Raw genomic sequence first — 26,356 nt, forward strand, 5'->3', positions numbered from 1 at the left:
GTTATGGCCCCATAAGAAGCTCCGCGCAGCCACTTGCCCCATATAATGCTGCACAAGTGTTATGGCCCCATAAGAAGCTCCGCGCAGCCACTTGCCCCTTATAGTGCTGCACAAGTGTTATGGCCCCATACAGATGCTCCGCACAGCAACCTGCCCCTTATAGTGCTGCACAAGTGTTATGGCCCCATAAGATGCTCCGCACAGCCACTTGCCCCATATAGTGCTGAACAAGTGTTATGGCCCCATACAGATGCTCCGCACAGCCACATGCCCCATTTGCTTTTGCTGCCATAAAAAAAAAAATCACATACCTCTCCGTCGCTCAGGACCCCGGCACTTTTACCTGCTCCTCGTGCGGCTCCGTCTTTGGCACTGACGTTCAGCAGAGGGCGCGCACTGACTACGTCACCACGCCCTCTCACCTGAGCGTCACTGCCAGAGGACGCTGATGACGGGGACGCACCGGAACGAGGAGCGGTAAATATCGCGCAGCGCTGCGCTCCCCCTCCCCGTATACTTACCTGCTCCTGGCGCTGTGCAGTCCCTGCTTCTTCCCCGGCGCCGCATCTTCTTCCTGTATTGAGCGGTCACCGTTACCGCTCATACATTAATGAATATGCGGCTCCACCTCACCTGCCGACCCCCGGGTATGACTCGAGTATAAGCCGAGAGGGGGACTTTCAGCCCAAAAAAATGGGCTGAAAATCTCAGCTTATACTCGAGTATATACGGTAACTTGAAGTGCAGTTTGTAGCCCAATTTAATTTTCACTTTTTTCTATTGTGAGAGTGTTCCTCCCTGTAATACATTATGGATGGGAGCTCTTTGTGTCCATGATGCTATCTTCCCTTCCTTCTATGTATCCGCATCAATTCTTGTTTCTTCTCCATGTGCTTTTTTCCTTGTCTGTAGCCTGTCTTCTCAGCTCACCATGGGACTTTAAATTCTTTACCCTCCTTTTTACCTGCAGCTTTGTGTATAACTCTCTACCCTCCTTTCTGTTATCACTAACATTGATAGTATGGAGAGGGGGAGCAGAGAGCCATCAGAACAAAGAACAAGACTTCTGGTGGATATTGCATTACAGCGTATTAGGCCAGCTAAATGACTTATTCACTGTACAACAGGAAAATAGTAGAGCATTTTTAATATTAGTTAGAAAGTGACTTAAGAGGGTTGTCACACTAACAAATTACATTATAACCAATAGATCTTGGAATATTAATATGTTCCACAATTGGATGTGTTTAAAAGAAATGTTCCTGTCCTGAAGGAATCTTATAAATGTACGCCTGCTATATACTGTGTAATTTGCTGTGCCTGTTGCGCAAATACACAGCTCCTAGTCAGAATAGAAAACATAAGTCAGTATACAGACGACATGACAGGGACTCGTTTTTCTGAGTGAGGGAACACATTTTTTGCATGTTAGTTTTACCACAGGATCATATGTTTTGCCTTATCACCAGTACTGTAAGCTCATCATAAATCAAGTCCGTGTCTTAACAGTTAACACGTCAACCAGAGTTTGTGTGTCACATGATTTATAATGAGCTCACATGTGCATATTAGAACACATTTTTTTAAAGACAACAAATTGTCGAACTTATTTATATTCCAAGATCTGTTGATTAAAATGTAACTTTGTATTTATTAAGCAAATGAGTCATTAAAATATATTGTGCAGAGGTGTGTGTAGACTTTAAACTTCTTTAATGTACAGTGGGGAAAAAAAGTATTTAGTCAGCCACCAATTGTGCAAGTTCTCCCACTTAAAAAGATGAGAGAGGCCTGTAATTAACATCATAGGTAGACCGTAACTATGAGAGTCAAAATGCGAAAACAAATCCAGAAAATCACCTTGTCTGATTTGGCAAGATTATTTTGTAAATTATGGTGGACAATAAGTATTTGGTCACCTAAAAACATGCAAGATTTCTGGCTCTCACAGACCTGTAACTTCTTTTTTAAGAAGCTCCTCTGTCCTCCACTCATTACCTGTAGTAATGGCACCTGTTTGAACTTATCAGTATAAATGACACCTGTCAATAACCTCAAACAGTCACACTCCAAACGATAATATGGTGAAGACCAAAGAGCTGTCGAAGGACACCAGAAACAAAATTGTAGCCTTGTACCAGGCTGGGAAGACTGAATCTGCAATAGGCAAGCAGCTTGGTGTGATGAAATCAACTGTTGGAGCAATAATAAGAAAATTGGAGACATACAAGACCACTGATAATTTTCCTCGATCTGGGGCTCCACGCAAGATCTCACCCCGTGGGGTCAAAATGGTCACAAGAATGGTGAGCAAAAATCCCAGAACCACACGGGGGGATCTAGTGAATGACTTGCATAGAGCTGGGACCTCCATAAGAAAGGCTACCATCAGTAACACACTACGCCGCCAGGGACTCGGATCCTGCAGTGCCAGACGTGTCCCCTACTTAAGCCAGTACATGTCCGAGCCCGTCTGAAGTTTGCTAGAGAGCATTTGGATTATCCAGACAAGTATTGGGAGAATGTCATATGGTCTGATGAAGCCAAAGTAAAACTGTTTGGTAGAAATAAAACTCGTGTTTGGAGGAGACAATGCAGAGTTGTATCCAAAGAACACCATACCTACTGTGAAGCATGGCGGTGGCAACATCATGCTTTGGGACTGTTTCTCTGCAAAGCGACCAGGGCGACTGATCCATGTACATGAAAGAATGAATGGGGCCACATATCGTGAAATTTTGAGTGCAAACCTCCTTTTATCAGCAAGGGCATTGAAGATGAAATGTGGATGGGTCATTCAGCATGATAATGATCCCAAGCACACCATCAGGGCAATGAAGGAGTGGTTTCGTAAGGAGTACATGAAGGTCCTGGAGTGGCCTAGCCAGTCTTCAGATCGCAACCCCATAGAATACCTTTAGAGGGAGTTGAATCTCCATGTTACCCAGCGACAGGCCCAAAACATCACTGCTCTAGAGGAGATCTGCATGGAGAAATGGGCCAGCAAACCACCAACAGTGTGTTCGAACCTTGTGAAGACTTGCAGACCTCTGTCATTGCCAACAAAGGATATATAACAAAATATTGAGATTAACTTTTGTTAATGACCAAATACTTAATTTCCACCAAAATTTGCAAAATAAATCTTGCAAAATCAGACAAGGTGGTTTTCTGGATTTGTTTTCTCATTTTGACTCTCATATTTGTGTTCTACCTATGATGTCAATTACAGGCCTCTCTCATCTTTTTAAGTGGGAGAACTTGCACATTTGGTGGCTGACTAAATACTTTTTTCCCCACTGTAGCTGTATTAAACAATGCGTTTGTTTTAAATCTCTTAAACATGGAAATAGGAGACGACTCCTGGATTGGTTCATGTTGGTAATGCATTGGCGTGTGGCTACTGTTTATCAGTCTGCTTCTCCGTGTATCTAGGAGATCACGCTCTGGTGGGCATTTGTTACATCCACTCCATTTACTGAGCAGCTTATCAGCTGCAGGCAGCTGCACACATTGGACAGTTTACTATCCATCCACTACCTTATGTCTCCCATAAAACTAAAAATAGTAAATAATAAAAACAAGGACTGTATGCTGTGATGTAGCACGTTCAGTAGGAAATGGCATTATAATTTCATTTAAAAAAAACATGCAGAAACGATTTAATATCTTCCATTGTAAGATATTATGTAAATGGCACCAAACTGGGCATCACTTTTAATTCACTTTGAGTGATTTCCATCAGAAGACACTTAAAACAAGTGACACTCACTTTTTGTCCCACTAGGCGTTTTGCTAAATTTAAAGCGGAAGGAAAAAGCCCAAAAAACCTGAACATATGAACAGCAAAATGGTTTCACAATAGAAATAAATAGGATGAGACTTTAAAGTATTTTTTAGGTGTTTTTTTTTTAAAGTTGAACTGCTTTGAAAGATTCCTTGGAAAAAAAAAATCAGTGTGCACTAGGTGGTTGTGATGGCATGAACTTACGGTAACTAAAGCTGATAAGACTGAGAGAAATACCGTAATAGCAGGATATACCATTATTATCCCACATTATTGGCTTTTCTTCATGTTTAATGAGATTGTATTTTATCATAATGTTACCTAAAAAAAAATATACATTTTTAATTAACATAAGTGCATTCAGTTTCCCCCTCTATCATATTGTGGTATATATGTCGCTTAGTTAGTATCGCTCTAACATTAATCAACATTTTAACTTCTTTCATAGAAGATTATCTGGTTCTAACAGGCCCTCAAATTAATATCAAACAATTTTTGATATTGCAAATCTGCTTTTCTATTTATTTTTTTTGTTCAGAGGCATACACAAGACTCCTGTGTTTAAGGTGGGAGAAGCGTTCAGTTCTTCTGGGCCACCACATTAGTTTCTATTTATTTGCTTCCATTCAAGCACTACAGTTGTTTATTTTCACAGTGCAGTTTTGCAGTCTTTTTGGGCGATTCTAGTAGAAACATGTGCTAATTATTAGGGACTGTATGTGCTTAGGGACTGTATGTGCCCCATTGCACTAGTACACATGTTTTTTTTCATGTGGTCAGGGGCTGTTTCTGTATCTCCTATCACTGGCGGAGACTTTACCCTTTACCCTTCTGATATCTGTATTCTTTCCTCTTGCACTCTCTACTACTGATCTTTGTAGGTCTGATGAAAGTGATTCCTCTCTGTCCAAGGTACACAGGTACAGATTTCCTTGTACACTTTTACTTGTTGCAAGTAACGTTTCTTTTATTTTCTGCATGACTACCGTACTTATTTTTTGTTCTTATGCTTCACTTACTACCGTTCTCTTGTTCCCTGCATCTGGTGTCTTGTAAATAGATATAATTTGAGTTATTAATTTCAGACTGCTATAATTTTGCTTGCTGACTTTGACATTTTATTTTAGGTGTATGTGAATGATATCTACAATAGCAGTAGTAAGCCACCATTTCCTGAAAGCTCAGTGGGGCGTATTTATGAAATCTGTCTAATTCGTAGACTCTGTAAGACCGTTGCATCCATAACTGTGCCGTATTTTTGGTGAAGTCTTACCTTGTAAGCCTTGCCTTCTTTGATCTCCCACTCGTGTTTTCAGTGTTAGCCATAATTTCTCTGGCTGAGGTGCAGATTCTGGCATATATACTGTAGAAAATGTCCCCCGATGTTTACATCTTGATATTTTGTGTGTGCAATTTTAGAAAAAGATGCAACTTTTTTTGGCAAAAACAAGTTAAAGACAAAAAAAACAAGAGCATATCTGATTTTGCCGACAAAAACAAGAGCATATCTGATTTTGCCGAAATTGATGACCCACGTGCTCCATTTTTTATGAATTTGGCACAATAAAAACGCCAGCGGATCCCACAAGACAAAAAAAGAAAAAGTGACTTAAAAAAAATCGCCAATGATGATTCTGGCTCCAAATGTGAATCAGAACCTCACATACTATTATTACGGGTATGCTTAAGGTGTCATAGTTCTGATAATAATGTGAATAAGAGCCAAAGGGAATGGAGAATCTATATGCCACCTAGCTGTAAGGCCTTCATAGATATTAGATGGCTGTCTCTCAAGACTGCGCCACATAGCGGGACGCTCGGCTAAGCATTCCCGTGGTCTCTATAAGAGCGTCGCTGTCGGACTAATCTGGCATCTGCTTATCAATCATAGACCAAATGGGCCATTAGAAATCCACCAGGCTCGATCAGTCTCAACCCTCATAACATCTGTCAGGAGACCCCCATAAACATTAGACTGTCATCCGATCCCACCGATATCCCTTTTTCGGCTGACTATTCTTCAATGGATTCTTATTCCATTTGGCATTACTATCATAAAGGAAGGCTGGCGGGGAGTTAATAGAGGAATTAGTGGGCATAGTTTTGAGACAGAAATACAGATTGTATATGCATGTATCTTAAATGCTATTTTATGTACTTTTTATTTAGGATGCATTACTTTTTTTTTTTTAACCTTTGCTACCTTGCTTTATTTACACCAAGCGTGTATTATGGCTGACAGCATGATCAAGAATCCCCATAAACTTCATGTGTATTAATTACTATAACGTTACTTTTCTGCACGCGCAAACCTGTTGATCTTTAATAATCGCAATTACTGCATGTGTTGTATATTGAGTAGCAGAAATTGTGAGATTACTTTTAATGAGCAGCATTAACACAAATGTCTTCTTCTCTCAGGGGCGTAATTAACCCATTTCCTTCGTGCAAAGGCAACAGATCATCCCTTATACAGTGTATCCATATAGCTGAAGGGCACAACAAGGCTGTGCTTTGTGTAGATGCTACTGATGATCTTCTGTTCACTGGTTCTAAAGGTCAGCCACATTATTTTTTCTGTATAAATACAAGCTGACAGCTAATATTCCATGTATTTCTAGTTCATGTGAAATGTCATTGGTTTTAGGTATGAGTTACTCCCTTCTAGCTTTAATAGCAATTTAGTTCTCATACTTAGTATGGTTATCAACATTTCAATGGGTATTAGGGTGTATAATATAATGACTCTGTTTGGATGTTCTTTTAAATTTGGTGAAAAAGTTTTCGTACTTGATGCAAGAGTTAATTACTTTTCTTTCTGTATGTAGGATTTTAAAGGGAACCTGTCACCATGAAAATGCATTCCAATCTGCAGGCACCATAATTTAGAGCAGGCGAACTGAGCAGATTGATATATAGTTTTGTGAGAGAAGATTTAGTATAACCTGTGTTTTATTCATTTAATCTTCTCTTTCTGAGATTGTCGGTCCAGTGGGCACTCCTATCAGTGACTGACATATCTATGTATGAACACTTTTACAAAGAAAGCTGTCAGTCACTGATAGGACTGCCCACTGGACTGAAAATACATCCCAGAAACAGCACAGGGTTAAATGATAAAAACAAGTTACACTGATATATAGTTTTGTGAGAAAAGATTGTAACTTGTTTTTATCATTTAACCCTCTGCTCTTTCAGGGATTTTCAGTCCAGTGGGCAGTCCTATCTGTGATTGGCAGCTTTCTCAGTATACACTGATAGGACCACCCACTTGGCCAAAATCCCAGAAAAATGATTACAACACAGATTATACTGAATATTTTCTCACAAACCTATGTATAATCAATCTACTGAGCCCCCACTGCTCTATAACATGATGTCTGCAGAATGGACTGCATTGTTCTGGTGACCGGTTCCCTTTGGACATCACTTGTGAATACAAATGAATTATAATGTCCATCTCTCCTAAAGGATGGCAAAAAAAACCTTTCAGCCCCACATTCATCTTTTAACCAGTTTAGTCAAGCTGTTCGTTTTTAAAAAGTTAGTGATACCACGCTGTTCCTGAAGTGGAGACAAGGACAGCTAAGTGCCCCCAACACATCAGTTTTAATGAGGTTGTCCACTTTGATTATTTTTGTTCTCAAAATCATAAACTGGTTTTATATTAAAGTTCATGAATTTTTATTAAAGTTTTTAAATAACTATTTTAAAAATGTTCATAGTTTTATGAAGAATTGCCTCCCTGTCGGGCTATATTTCCCCCCCATCAGAATGTTGATCTCAAGGATGCCCATATATCATATGCCGCATTTAGGCAAATAGTACATCAGTGCCAAGTTAAAAAGGCCTGTCTCCATAAAGTACCTACTGAGTTCATTTTTATACAGTTAAGTCCATATATATTTGGACAGACACAACATTTTTCTAATTTTGGTTATAGACATTACCACAATGAATTTTAAACAAGACAATTCAGATACAGTTGAAGTTCAGACTTTCAGCTTTCATTTGAGGGTATCCACATTAAAATTGGATGAAGGGTTTAGGAGTTTCAGCTCCTTAACATGTGCCACCCTGTTTTTAAAGGGACCAAAAGTAATTGGACAATTGACTCCAAGGCTATTTCATGGACAGGTGTGGGCAATCCCTTCGTTATGTCATTCTCAATTAAGCAGATAAAAGGCCTGGAGTTAATTTGAGGTTTGGTGCTTGCATTTGGAAGGTTTTGCTGTGAAGTAAACATGCGGTCAAAGGAGCTCTCCATGCAGGTGAAACAAGCCATGGTTAAGCTGCGAAAAACCCTTCTGAGAAATTGCTACAATATTAGGAGTGGCAAAATCTACAGTTTGGTACATCCTGAGAAAGAAAGCACTGGTGAACTCATCAATGCAAAAAGACCTGGGTGCCCACGGAAGACAACAGTGGTGGATGATCGCAGAATAATCTCCATGGTGAAGAGAAACCCCTTCACAACAGCCAACCAAGTGAACAACACTCTCCAGGAGGTAGGTGTATCAATATCCAAATCTACCATAAAGAGAAGACTGCATGAAAGTAAATACAGAGGGTTCACTGCACGGTGCAAGCCACTCATAAGAATCAAGGATAAAAAGGCTAGACTGGACTTTGCTAAAAATAACATCTAAAAAAGCCAGCACAGTTCTGGAAGAACATTCTTTGGACAGGTGAAACCAAGATCAACCTCTACCAAAATGATGGAAAGAGAAAAGTATGGCGAAGGCGTGGTACAGCTCATGATCCAAAGCATACCACATCATCTGTAAAACACGGCGGAGGCAGTGTGATGGCTTGGGCGTGCATGGCTGCCAGTGGCACTGGGTCACTAGTGTTTATTGATGATGTGACACAGGACAGAAGCAGCCGAATGAATTCTGAGGTATTCAGAGACATACTGTGTGCTCAGATCCAGCCAAATGCAGCCAAACTGATTGGTCGTTGTTTCATACTACAGATAGACAATGACCCAAAACATAAAGCCAAAGCAACCCAGGAGTTTACTAAAGCAAAGAAGTGGAATATTCTTGAATGGCCAAGTCAGTCACCTGATCTCAACCCAATTGAGCTTGCATTTCACTTGTTAAAGACTAAACTTCAGACAGAAAGGCCCATAAACAAACAGCAACTGAAAACCACCGCAGTGAAGGCCTGACAGAGCATCAAAAAGGAGAAAACACAGCACCTGGTGATGTCCATGAGTTCAAGACTTCAGGCAGTCATTGCCAACAAAAAGTTTTCAACCAAGTACTAAAAATGAACATTTTATTTAAAATTATTGAATCTGTCCAATTACTTTTGGTCCCTTTAAAAACAGGGTGGCACATGTTAAGGAGCTGAAACTCCTAAACCCTTCATCCAATTTTAATGTGGATACCTTCAAATGAAAGCTGAAAGTCTGAACTTCAACTGCATCTCAATTGTTTTGTTTAACCCCTTAATGACAGCCAATACGTCTTTTAACTTTCCTGAGATATAAGAGAATAGCCTCACCATACAGGTGACAATCCAGCAGCTGTCGGCTGTACACTATAGCTGACAACTTGGTGTATCAGCCACGATCAGTGTTTGCACCATCCAAATCTGTTTAACCCCTTAGATGCTGCTGTCAATAGTGACTACTTCATTATAAATGGTTAACAGAGTGTGGGGGCTTCCTCTTTATCCCAATTGATGCCATCAGATCATGATTTTGTGGCCCTGATGTTTGCCATGGCAATTCATGACCAAATAGCGGCCTTAGAGTCTGTAACCTGTTGAGAAGTTAGAGGCATTTAGGTGGTAAAAATACACATTTTCATTTGTCATACCACTTTGCATTAATTCCTGTAAAGCAACTGAAGGGTTAATAAACTACGTGACAGCAGTTTTTGATGTGTCAGGCGGTGCTGTTTTTAAAATGGTATCACATTTGGGGGTTTCCCAATAAAGGAGACCCCTAAAGTCACTTCAAACATGGAAAAGTCCCTAAAAAAATAAATTTAGAAAATTTCCTTGAAAAAATGAAAAACTACTGCTACATTTTTAAACCTCCTAAAATGCTAACAAAATAAAATAACATTTTACAGATGGTGATGATGTAAAGCTGACATGAGGGAAATGTTATTTATTAATGGTTTGCTGTGGTATGACCATCTGGATTAAAGGGATAATCATTAAAATTTTGAAAATTGCTAATTTTTTAACATTTTTCTCAAATTTTTGATTTTTTTTTATAAATAAACACTAAACATATTGACCTAAATTTACCATTATCATAAAGTATAATGTGTCACGAAAAAAACAATCTAAAAATCACTGGGAATTGTTGAAGCGTTGCAGAGTTATTACCACATAAAGTGACACTGGTCAGATTTAAAAAATTTGGCTCCTTCACTAAGGGGCTAAAATTAATTGTGGTAATGTCTATAACCAAAATTAGAAAAATGTTGTCTCTGTCCAAATATATATGGACTTAACTGTATATTATCAGTGTACACATGCAGTAGTTATAAGAAGTTCCTTGCATGTACTCGTAGCATAAATTGACTTAATTTTTTTTCTCTCTTTCAGATCGGACTTGTAAAGTATGGAATCTTGTCACTGGTCAGGAAATTATGTCTCTTGGAGGTCATCCAAATAATGTGGTGTCTGTGAAGTATTGTAACTACACCAGTCTAGTATTTACAGTGTCAACATCTTACATTAAGGTGTGGGACATCAGAGATTCCGCAAAATGCATCCGTACACTTACGTAAGTATTTTACGGTTTTCTTTTTACATAAATAAAAATATCTTATCGGCCAACAATGTGCCACTGTCGAATGCATCAAGATATGGTCAAGAGTTTATTGTTTATACTGATCCATAAAATGGGGACATAGGTGATCTGAAGGATTGTCACCATGGAGTAATGTGGTCTGCAGTTCAAGTCTTTCAGAAGCTACTAACCTAACAGGAAGAGAAACAAAGACTAATAGGAAAGTAATTTAAATATTAGAGATTAGTGATGAGCGAACGTGCTCGGATAAGGTGTTATCGAACACGCTCAGGTGCTAAACTTGTGTATTCGGCATGCTCGATTAATGTGTCCGAGTTCCCGCAGCCGCAACACATGCAAGGGTTGCCTAACAAACAGGTATCACACAAGCATGCTTGGATAACACCTTACCTGAGCACTATATCATTACTATTAGAGATGTAGAACATTTATATTCAGGGGACTCTATGAACGCTAAGAATACAAAGCATAGACCCCAGCTCCATATTTCCCATATGCATGCTCCATGTTCCAGAACTTGAAATATTGTTGTCCTACTTTGATTTTGCCTCATAATTTGCTCACTAGGGTTGTTTAGGTGCAATCAAGAATGGGCCAAGTAGGAAACGCTATAAAATGGTAGAAGATGCATTTACATACCTGTTAAATCCCTGCTGCAGCATTTATGTGCATCAATATGATGTCTGCTTCAGCAAGTAAACAAAGATCCACGGGGTAAATGATATAAGTGGGGAATTTAACAGGAAAGCAAGGCTTCTTTCATTGAGATATATATATATATATATATATATATATATATATCTCCCCTTAGACTGTTTTTCTTGCCAAACATAATATTTTTCAGTTGACATAGCTCCGTCAAGGCTTGATTTACACATTTTTTTTAATGGCTGTATTTAATATGTCATATAAAACTGTTGGCGTAATTGAAAAAACAGCAATTCTGCAAATTTGGGTAATTTCATTTTGTTCTTATGGCATTTACTGTGCGATAATTACATGACGGACTGTTGACGGCCTCCAGCATCCAAATAAATCATTTTGTACCTTGGTGATTTTGATGCCTCTACATTTGAGGTTTTTTTTTGTTGTTGTTGTTGCCACATACCTACCTCATTACATCACAGTATACAAATAAGTGGACAATTATTTCAAATGTCAAATCTTTTTTCTGTTGTAAGATCTTCTGGTCAGGTGACGGCGTGGGATTCTTGTGCAGGAAGCCAGAATAGGACGGTGACCATTCCTCCTGGTGAAAACCAAATCAATCAAGTTGCACTGAACCCTACAGGCACCTTCTTATATGCAGCTGCTGGAAACGCCGTGAGAATGTGGGATCTGAAAAGGTACTTTTCGTGTACAAGAAGGTAGTGTTTACCCATAAGATTAATAAAAGGTTAAACTAATGAAGAGGTAAAATGGGTATTCTGCTCTATTCAGTACAGTAAAATGGGAGAATTTATATTCTGATGAGCATTGCAGAAAAACCTTTGTAGTAGGTCATGTGAAACATGAGAAATGCAATGCAATTTATCAGGCAGTACATGACAGGGCCTGATGATCTGCCAGAGGTCAATGACTACATGGCTTTCATATCGACTATTGCTGGGTGCAAATACTCTCAGCAATGCTATCATATAATAATACCCCTCTCAGGCAGTCTTGAAGATTAGCAGAAAGATTGATATTAATTGTGTAATTCGACTTAAAAGATTTGTTATCCATGTTCATTGTGTGTGATTTATGTAATGCTAGGTCTCTGTGATAGGTCATAACATTTATTATAATTTATAGTGGCATTAGTGCAGGAGTCCTGGATGAAATTGTGTACCTGATATTTTTATTCTGTTGGATTCCTAGTGTGATCTTTAAGATCTAACCAGCTGCTATGTATTTTCACCTTAAAGGTTTCAGTCTACAGGGAAATTAACTGGACATCTTGGACCTGTCATGTGTCTTACGGTAGACCAGGTTGCCAGTGGCCAAGATCTAATTATTACAGGTTCAAAAGATCATTACATTAAGGTAAGGAATCAATATTATTGGGTTAATAGTAAACCGTAGTTAGAAAATAATGTTAAGCGTACAGAAATTATATAAAATGTATTGTTGGGTTTAGTAAATGTTATTGGGAACAGATCTGTTTGTAAAATGCTATATCCTAGCTGAGGGCATCATGTAATCCCTCCAGGTCATAAAATAATTAATAAAAAAAACAAGGCAAAATATATTTTGCCATTTATCTGACAACCCTTCAGATGAATTTGTGGGACTGACTGTGCATCACCCATCTCTTTTCCATTGTTCTCTCTGCTAGGTGACAGATTCACTCTCCTCATGAATATGCTGGACTCCTAAGCATGACTCCATGTATGTCTGAGCTGTGAAAGCCTGTGACTACAAACTAATCTTGAAATTATCACTATAGTGTCTTGAGCTACAGCAGCCGTCCACAGGAATACATGGAGTCACTTACCGTTAGTGGATCTGTCACCATATTTCACAATACAAACTGCAAACATTATTAAAGTGGTTGTCCACTTTTGGGACCATTAAATGTATGTATTTTGGCTAAAAATAATTTTATTGAGTTTCAAATTTCCAGTTTGCTATCTGTAGCCTCTGTGTTCCACTGTCTATTGCTTGCTGCAAAATTGACTAACCGAGAATCCATCAGTCAGCTCATAATGATGGCCCAATGGGATTGATCTGTGGGGCGGGTTTTTTTAGCTCCTCTGCTGATTTATGATCACAGACCATTACAAAGTTTAATTTGCAGGGAAATATAGAGCCTGTAAAAGAAACAAAGCAAACATTTCTAATGAAACTGGATTGCAAAAATGATTTTTAGCCCCTAGTACATGCATAAGTAACTAAAAAGCAAAGCTCCAAGAGGTTGACAACCCATTTAACCCTTAATGACAGCCAATACGTCTTTTAAGTGACCTGAGATATAAGAGAATAGCCTCACCATACAGGTGACAATCCAGCAGCTGTCGGCTGTACACTATAGCTGACAACTTGCTGTATCAGCCACGATCAGTGTTTGCACCTTCCAAATCTGTTTAACCCCTTAGATGCTGCTGTAAATAGTGACTACATCATTATAAATGGTTAACAGAGTGTGGGGGCTTCCTCTTTATCCAAACTGGTACCCTCAGATCATTATTTTGTGGTCCTGATGTTTGCGATGTCAATTCACGACCAAATACAATCTGACAGCTGTAGTAATCTGTTCAGAAGTTAGAGGCATTTAGGTGGTAAAAATGCACATTTTCATTTCTGTCATACCACTTTGCATTAATTCCTGTAAAGCACCTGAAGGGTTAATAAACTACCTGACAACAGTTTTCAATATGTCTAGGTGTGCTGTTTTTAAAATGGTATCACATTTGGGGGTTTCCCAATATATGGGACCCCTAAAGTCACTTCAAACATGGATAAGTCCCTAAAAAAATAAATTTTGTACATTTCCTTGAAAAAATGAAAAATTGCTGCTACATTTTTAAACCTCTTAAAATGCTAACAAAATAAAATAACATTTTACAAATGGTGATGATGTAAAGCCGACATCTGGGGAATGTTATGTATTAATGGTTTGCTGTGGTATGACCATCTGGATTAAAGGGATAATCATTCAAATTAGGAAATTGCTAATTTTTTAACATTTTTCTCAAATTTTTGATATTTTTTATATATAAACACAAAACGTATTTACCTAAATTTACCATAATCATAAAGTATAATGCATCACGAAAAAACATTCTCAAAATCACTGGGATTTGTTGAAGCGTTGCAGAGTTATTACCACATAAAGTGACACTGGTCAGATTTAAAAAATTTGGCTCCGTCACTAAGGGGTTAAGCCATTTGTGCATATGGGTTTAGGCTATGTTCACACGTTCAGGATTTCCATCCTTTTTTTTTCCTGACTGAATCTGCAGGTCTCTGCAGAAAACGCAGGTGCGTTTTTTGTGCGTTTTTGGTGCGTTTTTGGTGCGTTTTTTGGTGCGTTTTTTAGTGCGGTTTTTTGTGCGTTTTTTTATGCAGTTTTCTCTGCAAATTGTCTGTGTTTGACACAAATAAAGCTTTAACTGCAGTGGGGGAAAAAAAAAAAAGAAATGATGTCATTTCCTTGTCCAACCCTTTTCTTCTTCCATCCTCCATTTTGGGACTAAACACCAAAATGAGTGGACGTGTTTTGAATGACAGCGCTCCGCGTTTTGCGCCGCATGCGTCACTGCAGCGCACGCATCCGGGCGCAGAGGACGCAGCAAGTTGCATTTTTGCTGCGTCCAAAATCAATCAAAAAAAGGACGCATGCGGCGCAAAACGCAGCGTTGTGCATGCGTTTTGCTGCGTTTTACTTTGCGTTGTGTGTTGCGGCGCCGACGCTGCGGCGCACAACGCAAATGTGAACATAGCCTAAGTGCCACGTATTTCAGTGCCACGTGCCACGTATTTAAGTGCCACGTGCCACATATTTCAGTGCCACGTATTTTAGTGCCACGTGCCACGTATTTAAGTGCCACGTGCCACGTATCTCAGTGCCACGTGCCACGTATTTAAGTGCCACGTGCCACGTATTGTAGTGCCACGTGCCACGTATTTAAGTGCCACGTGCCACGTATTTTAGTGCCACGTGCCACATATTTAAGTGCCACGTGCTTCAGTGCCACGTGCCACGTATTTCAGTGCCACGTATTTTAGTGCCACGTGCCACGTATTTAAGTGCCACGTGCCACGTATCTCAGTGCCACGTGCCACGTATTTAAGTGCCACGTGCCACGTGCCACGTATTTAAGTGCCACGTGCCACGTATTTCAGTGCCACGTGCCACGTATTTAAGTGCCACGTGCCACATATTTCAGTGCCACGTGCCACGTATTTCAGTGCCACGTGCCACGTATCTCAGTGCCACGTGCCACGTATTTAAGTGCCACGTGCCACGTATTTTAGTGCCACGTGCCACATATTTAAGTGCCACGTGCCACGTATTTCAGTGCCACGTGCCACGTATTTCAGTGCCACGTGCCACGTATTTAAGTGCCACGTGCCACGTATCACGTATTTCAGTGCCACGTATTTAAGTGCCACGTGCCACGTATTTAAGTGACACGTATCATGTATTTAAGTGACACGTATCACGTATTTCAGTGCCACGTATTTAAGTGACACGTATCACGTATAAGTGCCACATGTCACGTATTTAATTGCCACATATTTAAGTGCCACGTATCAAGATTTTCCATGGAGAACAGACACATCCAGAGATATGTCTGCTCTCCACGGCTGCAGCAACACACTGACAGGAGCCATAGTTCCTGTCGGTGTGTCACTGCGCATGCGCGAGCGAGTTTACCGGCGGTCATTGACCCCGGCACTCTCGCTTAACGGCAGTGCTGCGTGGGAAAGTTCAACGCAGCTGTACTGCTGTTAACCGAGACGCCGGAGTCATTGAACTCCGGAACAGTACGCGATACACTGCTAGGAGCTTCGCTCCTGGCAGTGTATCGCCGGAGAGCAGCCGATCGGCGTGGGACACTCGTTTTATGGATTCTGCGGACAGGGAGTATGAATTTGGTTTATTATTTTTGGATTTTTTCCTGGAGGATCAAGGGCTTTGCCTACAAGTGTGCTGTTGGTGAGTATATACTCTGTGTTATATGTTGTATGTACTGTGTGTCATGTATGTGTATTGTGTGTAGGTGTTTGGTGTAACTTTACCATTGTGCTAAGTCGCCGGACACAGGGACAACTCTCCCATCCTAATACCGGATGGGAGTAGTAGTCCATACGGCGACTTAGCACAATGGAGGCACTAGCGTCGCATGGGGACACGCACACACACACGCATACACACACACATACACATACACACACACACACACACACACACACACACACACACACACACACACACACACACACATACCAAATCAATCAAACGGCCGACACGATCCCCATGCGCCGGTATGCCTCCATGTCTCTCCGCCCACGCACTTCCGGCCCCGCACTTCCGCCGGCTTCCCCGCACTTCCGGCTGCAGCGGTTCTGCACAACAAACCGCAGTAAAACCCGCAGATATATTTTTGATCTGCGGGTTTTACTGCGATTTTGACCTCACAATGGAGGTCTATGGGTGCAGAACCGCTGCGGTTCAGGAAGAAGAATTGACATGCTCCTTCTTTTTTCCGGGAGCTATTCAGCACGGCTTTTTTTTTTAAATTTCCGGACCATGTGCACAGTGTGTCCTGTTTTCCATAGGGTACAGTGTACTGTACCCTGCATGGAAAACAGCTGCGGAACCGCAGCGGCAAAACCGCCGCGATTCCGCGGTAAAAAACGCACTGTGTGAACATGGCCTTACTGTGCATCCTGTATTGGGGTGCTGTGTGTGGACGGTGCTCTGAAGCAGAGCTTTTTCCACACACGTCAGATACCAGCTATATTAAAGGGGTTCTCCAAGAATGAGAGAGAATTAGATCAGAGACGCTGTTTTTAACTGCAGCCTGTCCTAGTCACATGTCAGTATGTGCTGCAGACTGAAGACATTCAGTTCCTGAGACCTGTGTCTTAGCAGACAAGAGCTGTATCACACGTACCCCATTGGCGGTCATGAGCACTGTTGCAATATGCGAAGAAATGTGTTTCTTATGAGACGATCACCCACTTCATCCTCCTCTGTCTTTCTGACAGCTTTATAGCAGTGCACAGAGACTGAATGCGCCCAACTGGAAAACAAATAAACAATGAAGAGGATGAAGCTGATAAGCCCATTGTGCTCAGTGAGGAAGAGATCTATTTCTTCACATATGACAGCCTTGTCAGTTGAGACGGAGGTCTCAGGAGCTGTACGTCTTCAGTCTGCAGTTCCTACTGACACATGATTAGGACAGGCTGCAGTTTGTATTATATTCAGGTCACCATTTTATCTCATTCTCTGCAAAGCCCTTTAATTATTTGGCATCTTTCCCAAACAGCGATGGCTGGAGTTGAGATTTGTCTGCTTATGTTAACCATTTAAATGCCTCTGTTAATGTCTGATATCGGCATTTAAATGACTTCACATCCAATGCATGCATGCTATCGTCCATTAGCCTCATGTGACGTGATTGCTGGACACCGATGGATTACTATGACAGCCCGTTGTCTGCTAAAGACCCATGTCACTTCCATCTTAGTTCTTCTCTGAAGCTCAGCTTTGTACTGAGCTTGAAAGGATGCAATGTTATTCACTATATACTGTAATACTGCAGCAAAAATTAGAATAACGTCCTCTGTCACCCTATTAAAATGAAAGCATGAAGTATTTTCATCTCTGTTTTACGTATTTAAAGAAATGTTTCTGGCTTACTGTAGAATTTGTTTCCTAAACATGTAAACCATCTTCCAGGTCAGTGCTCTCAGCCGTGGACAGGAACTCAATGATTTTCCTGACATTCTGGGATCCCAAGCTCAGTTTATGATTTGCCCAGATGATGTCATGCCAGGCCTGTGAATCAAACGCCACATTGACGAACCCAGAATGTCAGGAAATCCGTGCAGCTCCTATCCATGGCCAGAGAGCACTGACCTAGACCAGGGTTACTCTAAGCCAGGGATGTCAAAATCAAATACACAAAGGGTCAAAATTAAAAACGACCAATTCGGGGCCAACCTTGATATTTATTAAAACAATGTCTATAATTGAGGATGTTTTTCCTCATCGACAAATATAAGTACATCATATGTTGTGAAGGGGTTAAAGGTGTCTAGTCTAAAATGACAATTCTGCAGTCACTTTTTGTGACTACAGATTTGTGTATCCTCCTAGTGCATGCACTTAGCGCTGTGAGGATTCTCCGGTGTCAGCTCTGGGAACAGTGGTCACATGACCGCAAGTATGCATTGTGGAAACTGCTGGTCAGAAACTGACTAGACTGGTTTTTTTTCATGCTAAATATTAATGTATTGCACAAGGCCGGAACCAGTCTAGTCAGGTTCTGGCCAGGATTTTGCATGACGCATATTTGCGGTTAAGTGACCGCCATTCCCGGCGCCGACAGCGGAGAATCCTCACAGTGAGCAGTGTGCACTAGGAGGATTCACACATCTGCAGTCACATGGAGTGAGTGCAAACTTGTCTTTTTAAACTGGACAACTCCTTTAATGATTCTCAAGATGACTGTGGCAGTGCATTGTATCTGAAATGGTGCCTCCTAGGTACAACACCAGAGAAATGCCATTAACCCTTCAGGTACCAAACTCCACACTCACTATTTACTGCAGGGGTGAGTGACGTACAGTAGTGTTCAAAATAATAGCAGTCCAATATGACTAACCAGATTAATCACTGGTTTTGGTAAAAAATTATATTACCACATGTTAAACAATTTACCAGTTGGTGAAGTACATTCTAAGAAAACCAACACTCCACATTCATGATCTGTATGTTCCTGAGTTTGTGTATTGGAATAATTTATTGAAATGGAGTGTGTTCAAAATAATAGCCGTGTGGAGTTCAATTAGTGAGGTCAATCATTCTGTGAAGAAACGGGTGTGAATCAGATGGCCCTTATTTAAGGGTGAAGCCAGGACATGTTGTATATACATTTCTCCTTGAAAGCCTGCGATATATGGGTCGTTCGAGACATTGTTCAGAAGAACAGTGTACTTTGGTTAAAAAGTAGACTGGTGAGGGTAAAACTAATAAAGAAGTGCAGACAATGATAGGCTGTTCAGCTAAAACGATCTCCAATGCTTTAAAATGGAAAGCTAAACCAGAATGACATGGAAGAAAATGGAAGACTACGATTTGATTGGATGGAAGAATAGCCAGAATGGCAAAAGCTCAACCAATGATCAGCTCCAGGATGATCAAAGACGGTCTCACGTTATCTGTGAGTTCTGTGACAGCTAGAAGACGCCTGTGTAAAGCTAGTGTCTTAGGAAGAAATTCCCGCAATGTCCCACTGTTTAAAAAAAAAAGAAAGACACTGGATACAATTTACCAAAGAACACATCAACTGGCCTAAAGAGAAATGGAGAAATATTTTGTGGACTGATAAAAGTAATATTGTTCTTTGTAGGTCCAAGGGCCGCAGACAGTTCCTCAAGCAACCCCCCAAACTCTGCATTCAAGCCACAGTACACTCTGAAGACAGTGAAGCATGGTGGTTCAAGCATCATGATATGGACATGTTTCTCTTACTATGGAACCGGACCTATTTATCGCATACCAGGGATCATGGACCAGTTTGCATATATTAAAATACTTGAAGAGGTCATGTTGCCTTACCCTGAAGAGGCTATGCCTTTGAAATGGGTGTTTCAACAAGACAACGACCCTAAGCACACCAATAAATTAGCAAAATCCTGGTTCCAGTCCAACAAAATTGAGGTTATGGAATGGCCAGCCCAATCCCCGGACCTTAGTCTGATAGAACACTTGTGGGTTGACATTAAAAATGCTATTTCTGAGGCAAAGCCAACAAATGACAAAAAATTGTGGGATGTAGTCCAAGTATCCTGGGCTGGAATAACACGTGCCAGGTGCAGAGGTGAACCTAACCACACTGCTGCCTGAGGCGAACTTCAAAACGGTGCCCCCCCCAAACACATATACAGTACAGCCCCCCTATAGGGCTCCCATCTCATATACAGTCCCCCCATACATTACATGAGTGATAACTATTGTACATTCTACAATAGGTCATAAATCAGACAGTATAATCCTCTATGCAGTATTCTGGGCACCACAGTGCCCCATACAGAATAATGAGCCCCATATATTGCTCCATACAGTATAATGGCCACACATGATGCTCCATACTGTATATTGACCGCACATGATGCTCCATACTGTATAATGGCCGCATCCATACTGTATAACGGCCACACATGATGCTCCATACTGTATAATGCCCCACATGATGCTCCATACTGTATAATGGCCCCAAATGATGCTCCATACTGTATAATGGCCACACATGATGCTCCATACTGTATAATGGCCACACATGATGCTCCATACTGTATAATGGCCACACATGATGCTCCATACTGTATAATGGCCACACATGATACTCCATACTGTATAATGGCCCCACATGATGCGCCATACTGTATAATGGCCGCACATGATGCTCCATACTGTATAATGGCCCCACATGATGCTCCATACTGTATATTGGCCACACATAGTGCTCCATACTGTATAATGGCCACACATGATGCTCCATACTGTATAATGGCCACACATGATGCTCCATACTGTATAATGGCCCCACATGATGCTCAATACTGTATAATGGCCACACATGATGCTCCATACTGTGTAATGGCCACACACAGTGCTCAATACTGTATAATGGCTGCACATGATACTGCGTACCGTATTATGGCCACACAGTTACTCCTACACATGCGGCTGCGCTCCGTACACCTTACACACACGGCTCCACTCTGTACACACGCGGCTCAGCTCCATACACCTCATACACACCCGGCTCTGCTCCGTACACCTCATACACATGCAGCTCCGCTCCGTACACCTCGTACACACGCGGCTCCGCTCCGTACACACGCGGTTTTGCTCCGTACACCTCATACACACGCAGCTCCACTCCGTGCCCCTCATAGACACCCAGCTCTGCTCTGTACACCTCATACACAAGCGGCTCCGCTCCATACACCTCATACATACGCGGCTCCACTCCGTACACCTCATACACACATGGCTCCGCTCCGTACACCTCATACACACATGGCTCCGCTCCGTACACCTCATACACACACTGCTCTGCTCTGTACACCTCATACACACACGGCTCTGCTCCGTACACCTCATACACACACGGCTCTGCTCTGTACACCTCATACATACGCGGCTCCACTCCGTACACCTCATACACACATGGCTCCGCTCCGTACACGTCATACACACATGGCTCCGCTCCGTACACCTCATACACACACTGCTCTGCTCTGTACACCTCATACACACACAGCTCTGCTCCGTACACCTCATACACACACGGCTCTGCTCTGTACACCTCATACACACACTTCTCTGCTCTGTACACCTCATACTCACCTGGCTCTGCTCCGTACACCTCATACACACATGGCTCTGCTCTGTACACCTCATACACACACGGCTCCGCTCACCTCATACACATTCGCTCCGTACACGTCATACACACATGGCTCCGCTCCGTACACCTCATACACACACTGCTCTGCTCTGTACACCTCATACACACACAGCTCTGCTCCGTACACCTCATACACACACAGCTCTGCTCCGTACACCTCATACACACACGGCTCTGCTCTGTACACCTCATACACACACTTCTCTGCTCTGTACACCTCATACTCACCTGGCTCTGCTCCGTACACCTCATACACACATGGCTCTGCTCTGTACACCTCATACACACACGGCTCCGCTCACCTCATACACATTCAGCTCTGCTCCATATACCTCGTACACGGCTCTGCTACATCCACACTGTAAACCCCTCCTGACCCCACACATAAGCTTACCATGGCAACCAGCACAGCAGAGTCCTGCAATCCATGGAGGTCCCAATCATGTGACCCCTGACTCCTCCCTTCCTGTGACCTAATCACAGGTCCTGTGCGCACAGAGCAGCCAATAGGTTGTGGGTTGTGAGCAGGGGCGCGCGCACCGCACTAGTGACACTCAGCAAATGTCAGGGATTATGAAGAGTCGGCACCACGTGTTCTGACTGCCGCTCTGCCGCCCCCTGGCTTTCAGTGATGACTGCCACCTGAAGCAAGGGGCTCAACTTGCCTCATGATAGCGGCGCCCCGTGCCAGAAGTTGGTTGACTCTATGTAACATAGATGTGAAGCAGTTTAAAAAAAACTATGGGTATACAACTAAATATTAGATTAGTGATTCACAGGAATGCTAAATCCACACAAAAAATAGCACATATAGTGAGTTTGTAAAAACAAATGTAGACAACTGCTATTAAAAACAGGCCAATGTTAATTTTTTTATTTTCTGTAAAGTAGTTAAAATTACATACATTTCTCTTCATATTTTGAATTAGAAAACAGTGTACAATGTTCCCAATGCTGGAAATAGAAACTAGTGTAAAGTTTCTGTGATTAACTCATGATTGTCAACACTACTGTAATAGGGAAGCGCACTAGATTCAGGCACTTTATCCAGGTCCCCATTCCTACTGTAGCGTACCTTGCTACAGAACATGTGTATGGGATAGAGGAGGAGGGAGGGGCACAGGTGCTGCTGGCTATCTTTTTCTGGTGCCTGTTAAGATGGCAACTTTTGAATCTAGTAGAAACCAAGTAAAAATTAAGCACACTAGTAATTTGACAAGACTGACAAAGGAAAAAACAAGTTATGTGGAATGAAAATTTAAGCAAACCTACAGTGCTGTCATCTTCAGCCCAGGAGAGCAATATGTGTGAGCAATAGAGAGCCTGAATAGCACAGGAGCAAGTACATTTCTCCTGCCCCTTCCTACCAGCAGAGGCAAGCTGCGGTCATGGGGAGTTACTACATACAGAAGAAAGGTCTTGTGTATCCTTACACAGAAGCATCTCTTTTCTGGTCACCTGCTGTGACTTCTCTTCTGCGATTGGACAGTGCAGTGGGCAGTCTGAAGAAGTTCCGGCAAGTAACATTACATTCACATTGCACAGGGCACTTGCTTGTCTTTGACGCAGCTTCTTCAGACTGCAGGACGTGGGTGGGATGGCTGCCTTCTTCACGGGCCAATTGTTATCAGATCGCGGGCCAGAGTTTGACACGTGCTCTAAGCGATCCGCTCATGTCTACTGATTTGTGTTATTAGCTCTTTATCCACTTCCTCTTCACACTAGTTGACATTGTGATCAAGAACACCAGAAACATATTTTTGTATAATAATTCTCTTCTAGTATATGGTATATAATAATCCTTTAGTTGAGTATGCGGAGTAACAAGTCAAAGCTGTGTCCATTTCGTAGTACATAAGAACCTTTTAATATACTAATATTCTGCTTTTCTTTAGATGTTCGATATCACGGAAGGAGCCCTTGGTGTTGTTAGTCCTACACGTTGTTTTGAGCCACCTCATTACGATGGTATTGAAGCTCTCATCATCAGTGGTGATTACCTTTTTAGTGGGTCAAGAGACAATGGAATCAAGAAATGGGACCTCTCTCGTAAAGACCTTCTTCACGTAGGCCTATGTTTTTACTCTTGGGCATATTATTTGCTTTTCCAAATAAATCCGTGTTAATGATATTGTTCCTGTTTCTACAGCAAGTTCCAAATGCTCATAAAGATTGGGTATGTGCTCTTGGGATAGTGCCCAGTCGCCCCATTGTTTTGAGTGGCTGTCGAGGTGGCATCCTGAAGCTGTGGAATGTGGATACATTCATGCCAATTGGAGAAGTCAAGGGGCACGATAGTCCTATAAATGCAATCTGCACTAACTCTACTCATATATTCACAGCATCAGAGTAAGTATTGTTTTCATTTTGTTATAAATGTGTCTAATTTTAGATTGTAGTTAAGTGCGATTCCACGTTGGCATTAAAAGTAATATGTTGCATCGGAAAACTCTATTTACCTGTAGATGTGACCTGTAGGTAAATGGCGTCAGCTGCCCTGCTACCTTACTGAGAGTGCGGCTACCAGGAGAAAATGAACATACTTTTTGTCCTAGGAGCCGCCAGATTTCAGTAATTGTGTTCTTGGTATTAATCTAAGATGTATGTTGGCATCCTATCATTCAAAGAGAGGAATCTTATCTACCTAATTTATTTAACCCCCCAAAATTTTTTTCTTCGCAGTGATCAAACTGTGAGAATTTGGAAGGCTAATGGTTCTCTTGATGGGCAAACATCAGATGCTGGGGACACAAGTGAAGATGTTGCAAGCAATTGAACTGGAAACCTAAAGATAAAGTCTTAAGAGGATACTGTGATGGACTGAACTGTTAAGACTCTTTTGGGCATTTGATGTAGTATAGTACACATACTGGACCTGAATTACTGGATGCTTTGCTCTGAACGGTTATTTTACTGTCTTTTAAATCCTGCTAGTATCTACCTAACGCACTGACCGAGAATCTTGCTGGTCTGTAGTAGAATGACCGTTGTGTTACACTTTGGGCACAGATAGTGCTTGCTCGGTTCTGCATTCTGTGAAATATCTCTATCATGCTAACACTTCAAACTTATACGTAGAAATTAGCATACATTATTTACTTGAAGTACTCTCATACTGTCCACCCTCACATACACTGTGTGCCTGTAGACAAATGCTATACTGCGAGACATGCAACTAATGGCTCTTCTTAACATACCTCCCATGATGGCTTCTGGTCATGCCTATGGCCCTCATGAGGGAATGCCAGAAGCAGTCTCTTTGTCATATAGCTTTTGGTGTTAAATATATTACAATTGTACTACACTCGACCAAAGTTTTTCTTTTCTGCACACCCTTGTGCTCAGGATTTTCTGTGCAGTAAAATATCTGAAACGTTACACATTTCTGTCTTCACAAAGTAGTAACCTGTTTGTGGCTGCGAGGCAATGTTTTCTGTGTTGTTTGTCTTATTGTTAATACCTACATATGCTATAAATTATTTTTTATTTGATAGTATTTTTTTTTTTTTTTTTAAACTTACATTTTATTTTCCCGACTGCATAAATTTGCTTCTAATTTAAAATGCTGCTATGTGTATTCTTAATACGGTCTCTTTTTTAAACGTTAGAGCCTTGTTTGCGGTAGAGAACTGTGTATATATAAGTTGGTTGTAAAAGATTTTCTGCAGCTCCTGCTTTGATTTTGAATGCTGTGTGAATCTTTGGAAAATATTCTTTTGCTTTGTGTTTTTTTTTTTTTTTCCTAATCTTATTTTGTAAATTTGACAAATGCAAATTTAATATAGATGAAACAAATATTTGTGCATATTGAGTTTGTAGATTGAAATAACTAGTGAATTTCAGTTCAGCTAATGCATGAATAAACACATGCGCAAATACTTCTGTTCTTGTTTCATTGCTTACTAATTTTATACTTTGGATGATTGATTTCTTTTTGTCCCTTTTTAGATACTAACCATTAGTGATGAGCAAACGTGCTTGGATAAGGTTTTATTTGAGCATGCTCGTGTGCTAACCGAGTCACTTCGGTGTGCTCAAACAATATGTTTGTTCCCCGCTTCTGCATGCCGCAACACATGTAGCGATTGCGTATTTGTTAGACAGCTGCAACACATTTGTCTAACAGCCGCGAGACATGCAGCAGCCGGACTCTAACATATTTTTCGAGACAGTTGGTTAGCACACGAGCATGCTCGGATAACACCTTTTCCGAGTATGTTCTCTTATCACTACTACCCATCTATATGCACAGTTTATTAAAGAGGTTATAAGGTCTTCTGATAAGTCTGTGCAGTCTCTACATGGGACTTCAGATTCTGAATCCTGACAGTGCGCTTCCTGACAGTGCGCTTCCTGACAGTGCGCTTCCTAGATTCACATGGTTTGCTTATGAGAGGGGCCGTCCTATGACCACAAATATGCCACATTCATGCTGTTGGCCATACACCGACTAAACGTGCCTTTTTTCAATACAAGTGAGTGGAGAGAAGCCGAGCACATCTAGTACGCACATAACCGCATGTATTCAAATCGTATAGTTGCGGTCACCTGACTGCACACCTTCACTGGCAATACCCATGAAACCTGTCGGCGTGCGCACAGCACACTGTCAGGATTCAGAAGTCTACAGTCATATAGTGACCTCAGACTTTC

The 26,356-nt window shown here is 41.3% G+C and overlaps 1 protein-coding gene across 10 annotated transcripts in view; it reads left to right on the plus strand.

Annotated features, from left to right (window-relative positions):
- KIF21A (kinesin family member 21A) overlaps nt 1-25,583 on the plus strand; it is a 227,489-nt gene extending 201,906 nt beyond the window's left edge. For 5 of the 10 annotated variants that reach the window (XM_077264822.1, XM_077264827.1, XM_077264828.1 and 2 more), the window contains 7 exons: nt 6,209-6,345; nt 10,358-10,538; nt 11,747-11,911; nt 12,473-12,590; nt 23,599-23,769; nt 23,853-24,052; nt 24,386-25,583. In XM_077264822.1, coding sequence (XP_077120937.1) covers nt 6,209-6,345; nt 10,358-10,538; nt 11,747-11,911; nt 12,473-12,590; nt 23,599-23,769; nt 23,853-24,052; nt 24,386-24,479 — 1,066 coding nt within the window. In that variant the 3' untranslated portion in view covers nt 24,480-25,583. Of the gene's footprint in view, nt 1-4,668; nt 4,708-6,208; nt 6,346-10,357; nt 10,539-11,746; nt 11,912-12,472; nt 12,591-23,598; nt 23,770-23,852; nt 24,053-24,385 lie in introns of all 10 variants that reach the window. The other 5 variants (XM_077264819.1, XM_077264826.1, XM_077264820.1 and 2 more) reach the window with 2 other exon arrangements.
- Nucleotides 25,584-26,356: the final 773 nt, after the last annotated feature.

This window comes from Ranitomeya variabilis, chromosome 5, assembly GCF_051348905.1.
Source record: "Ranitomeya variabilis isolate aRanVar5 chromosome 5, aRanVar5.hap1, whole genome shotgun sequence".
Lineage (NCBI taxonomy): Eukaryota > Metazoa > Chordata > Amphibia > Anura > Dendrobatidae > Ranitomeya > Ranitomeya variabilis.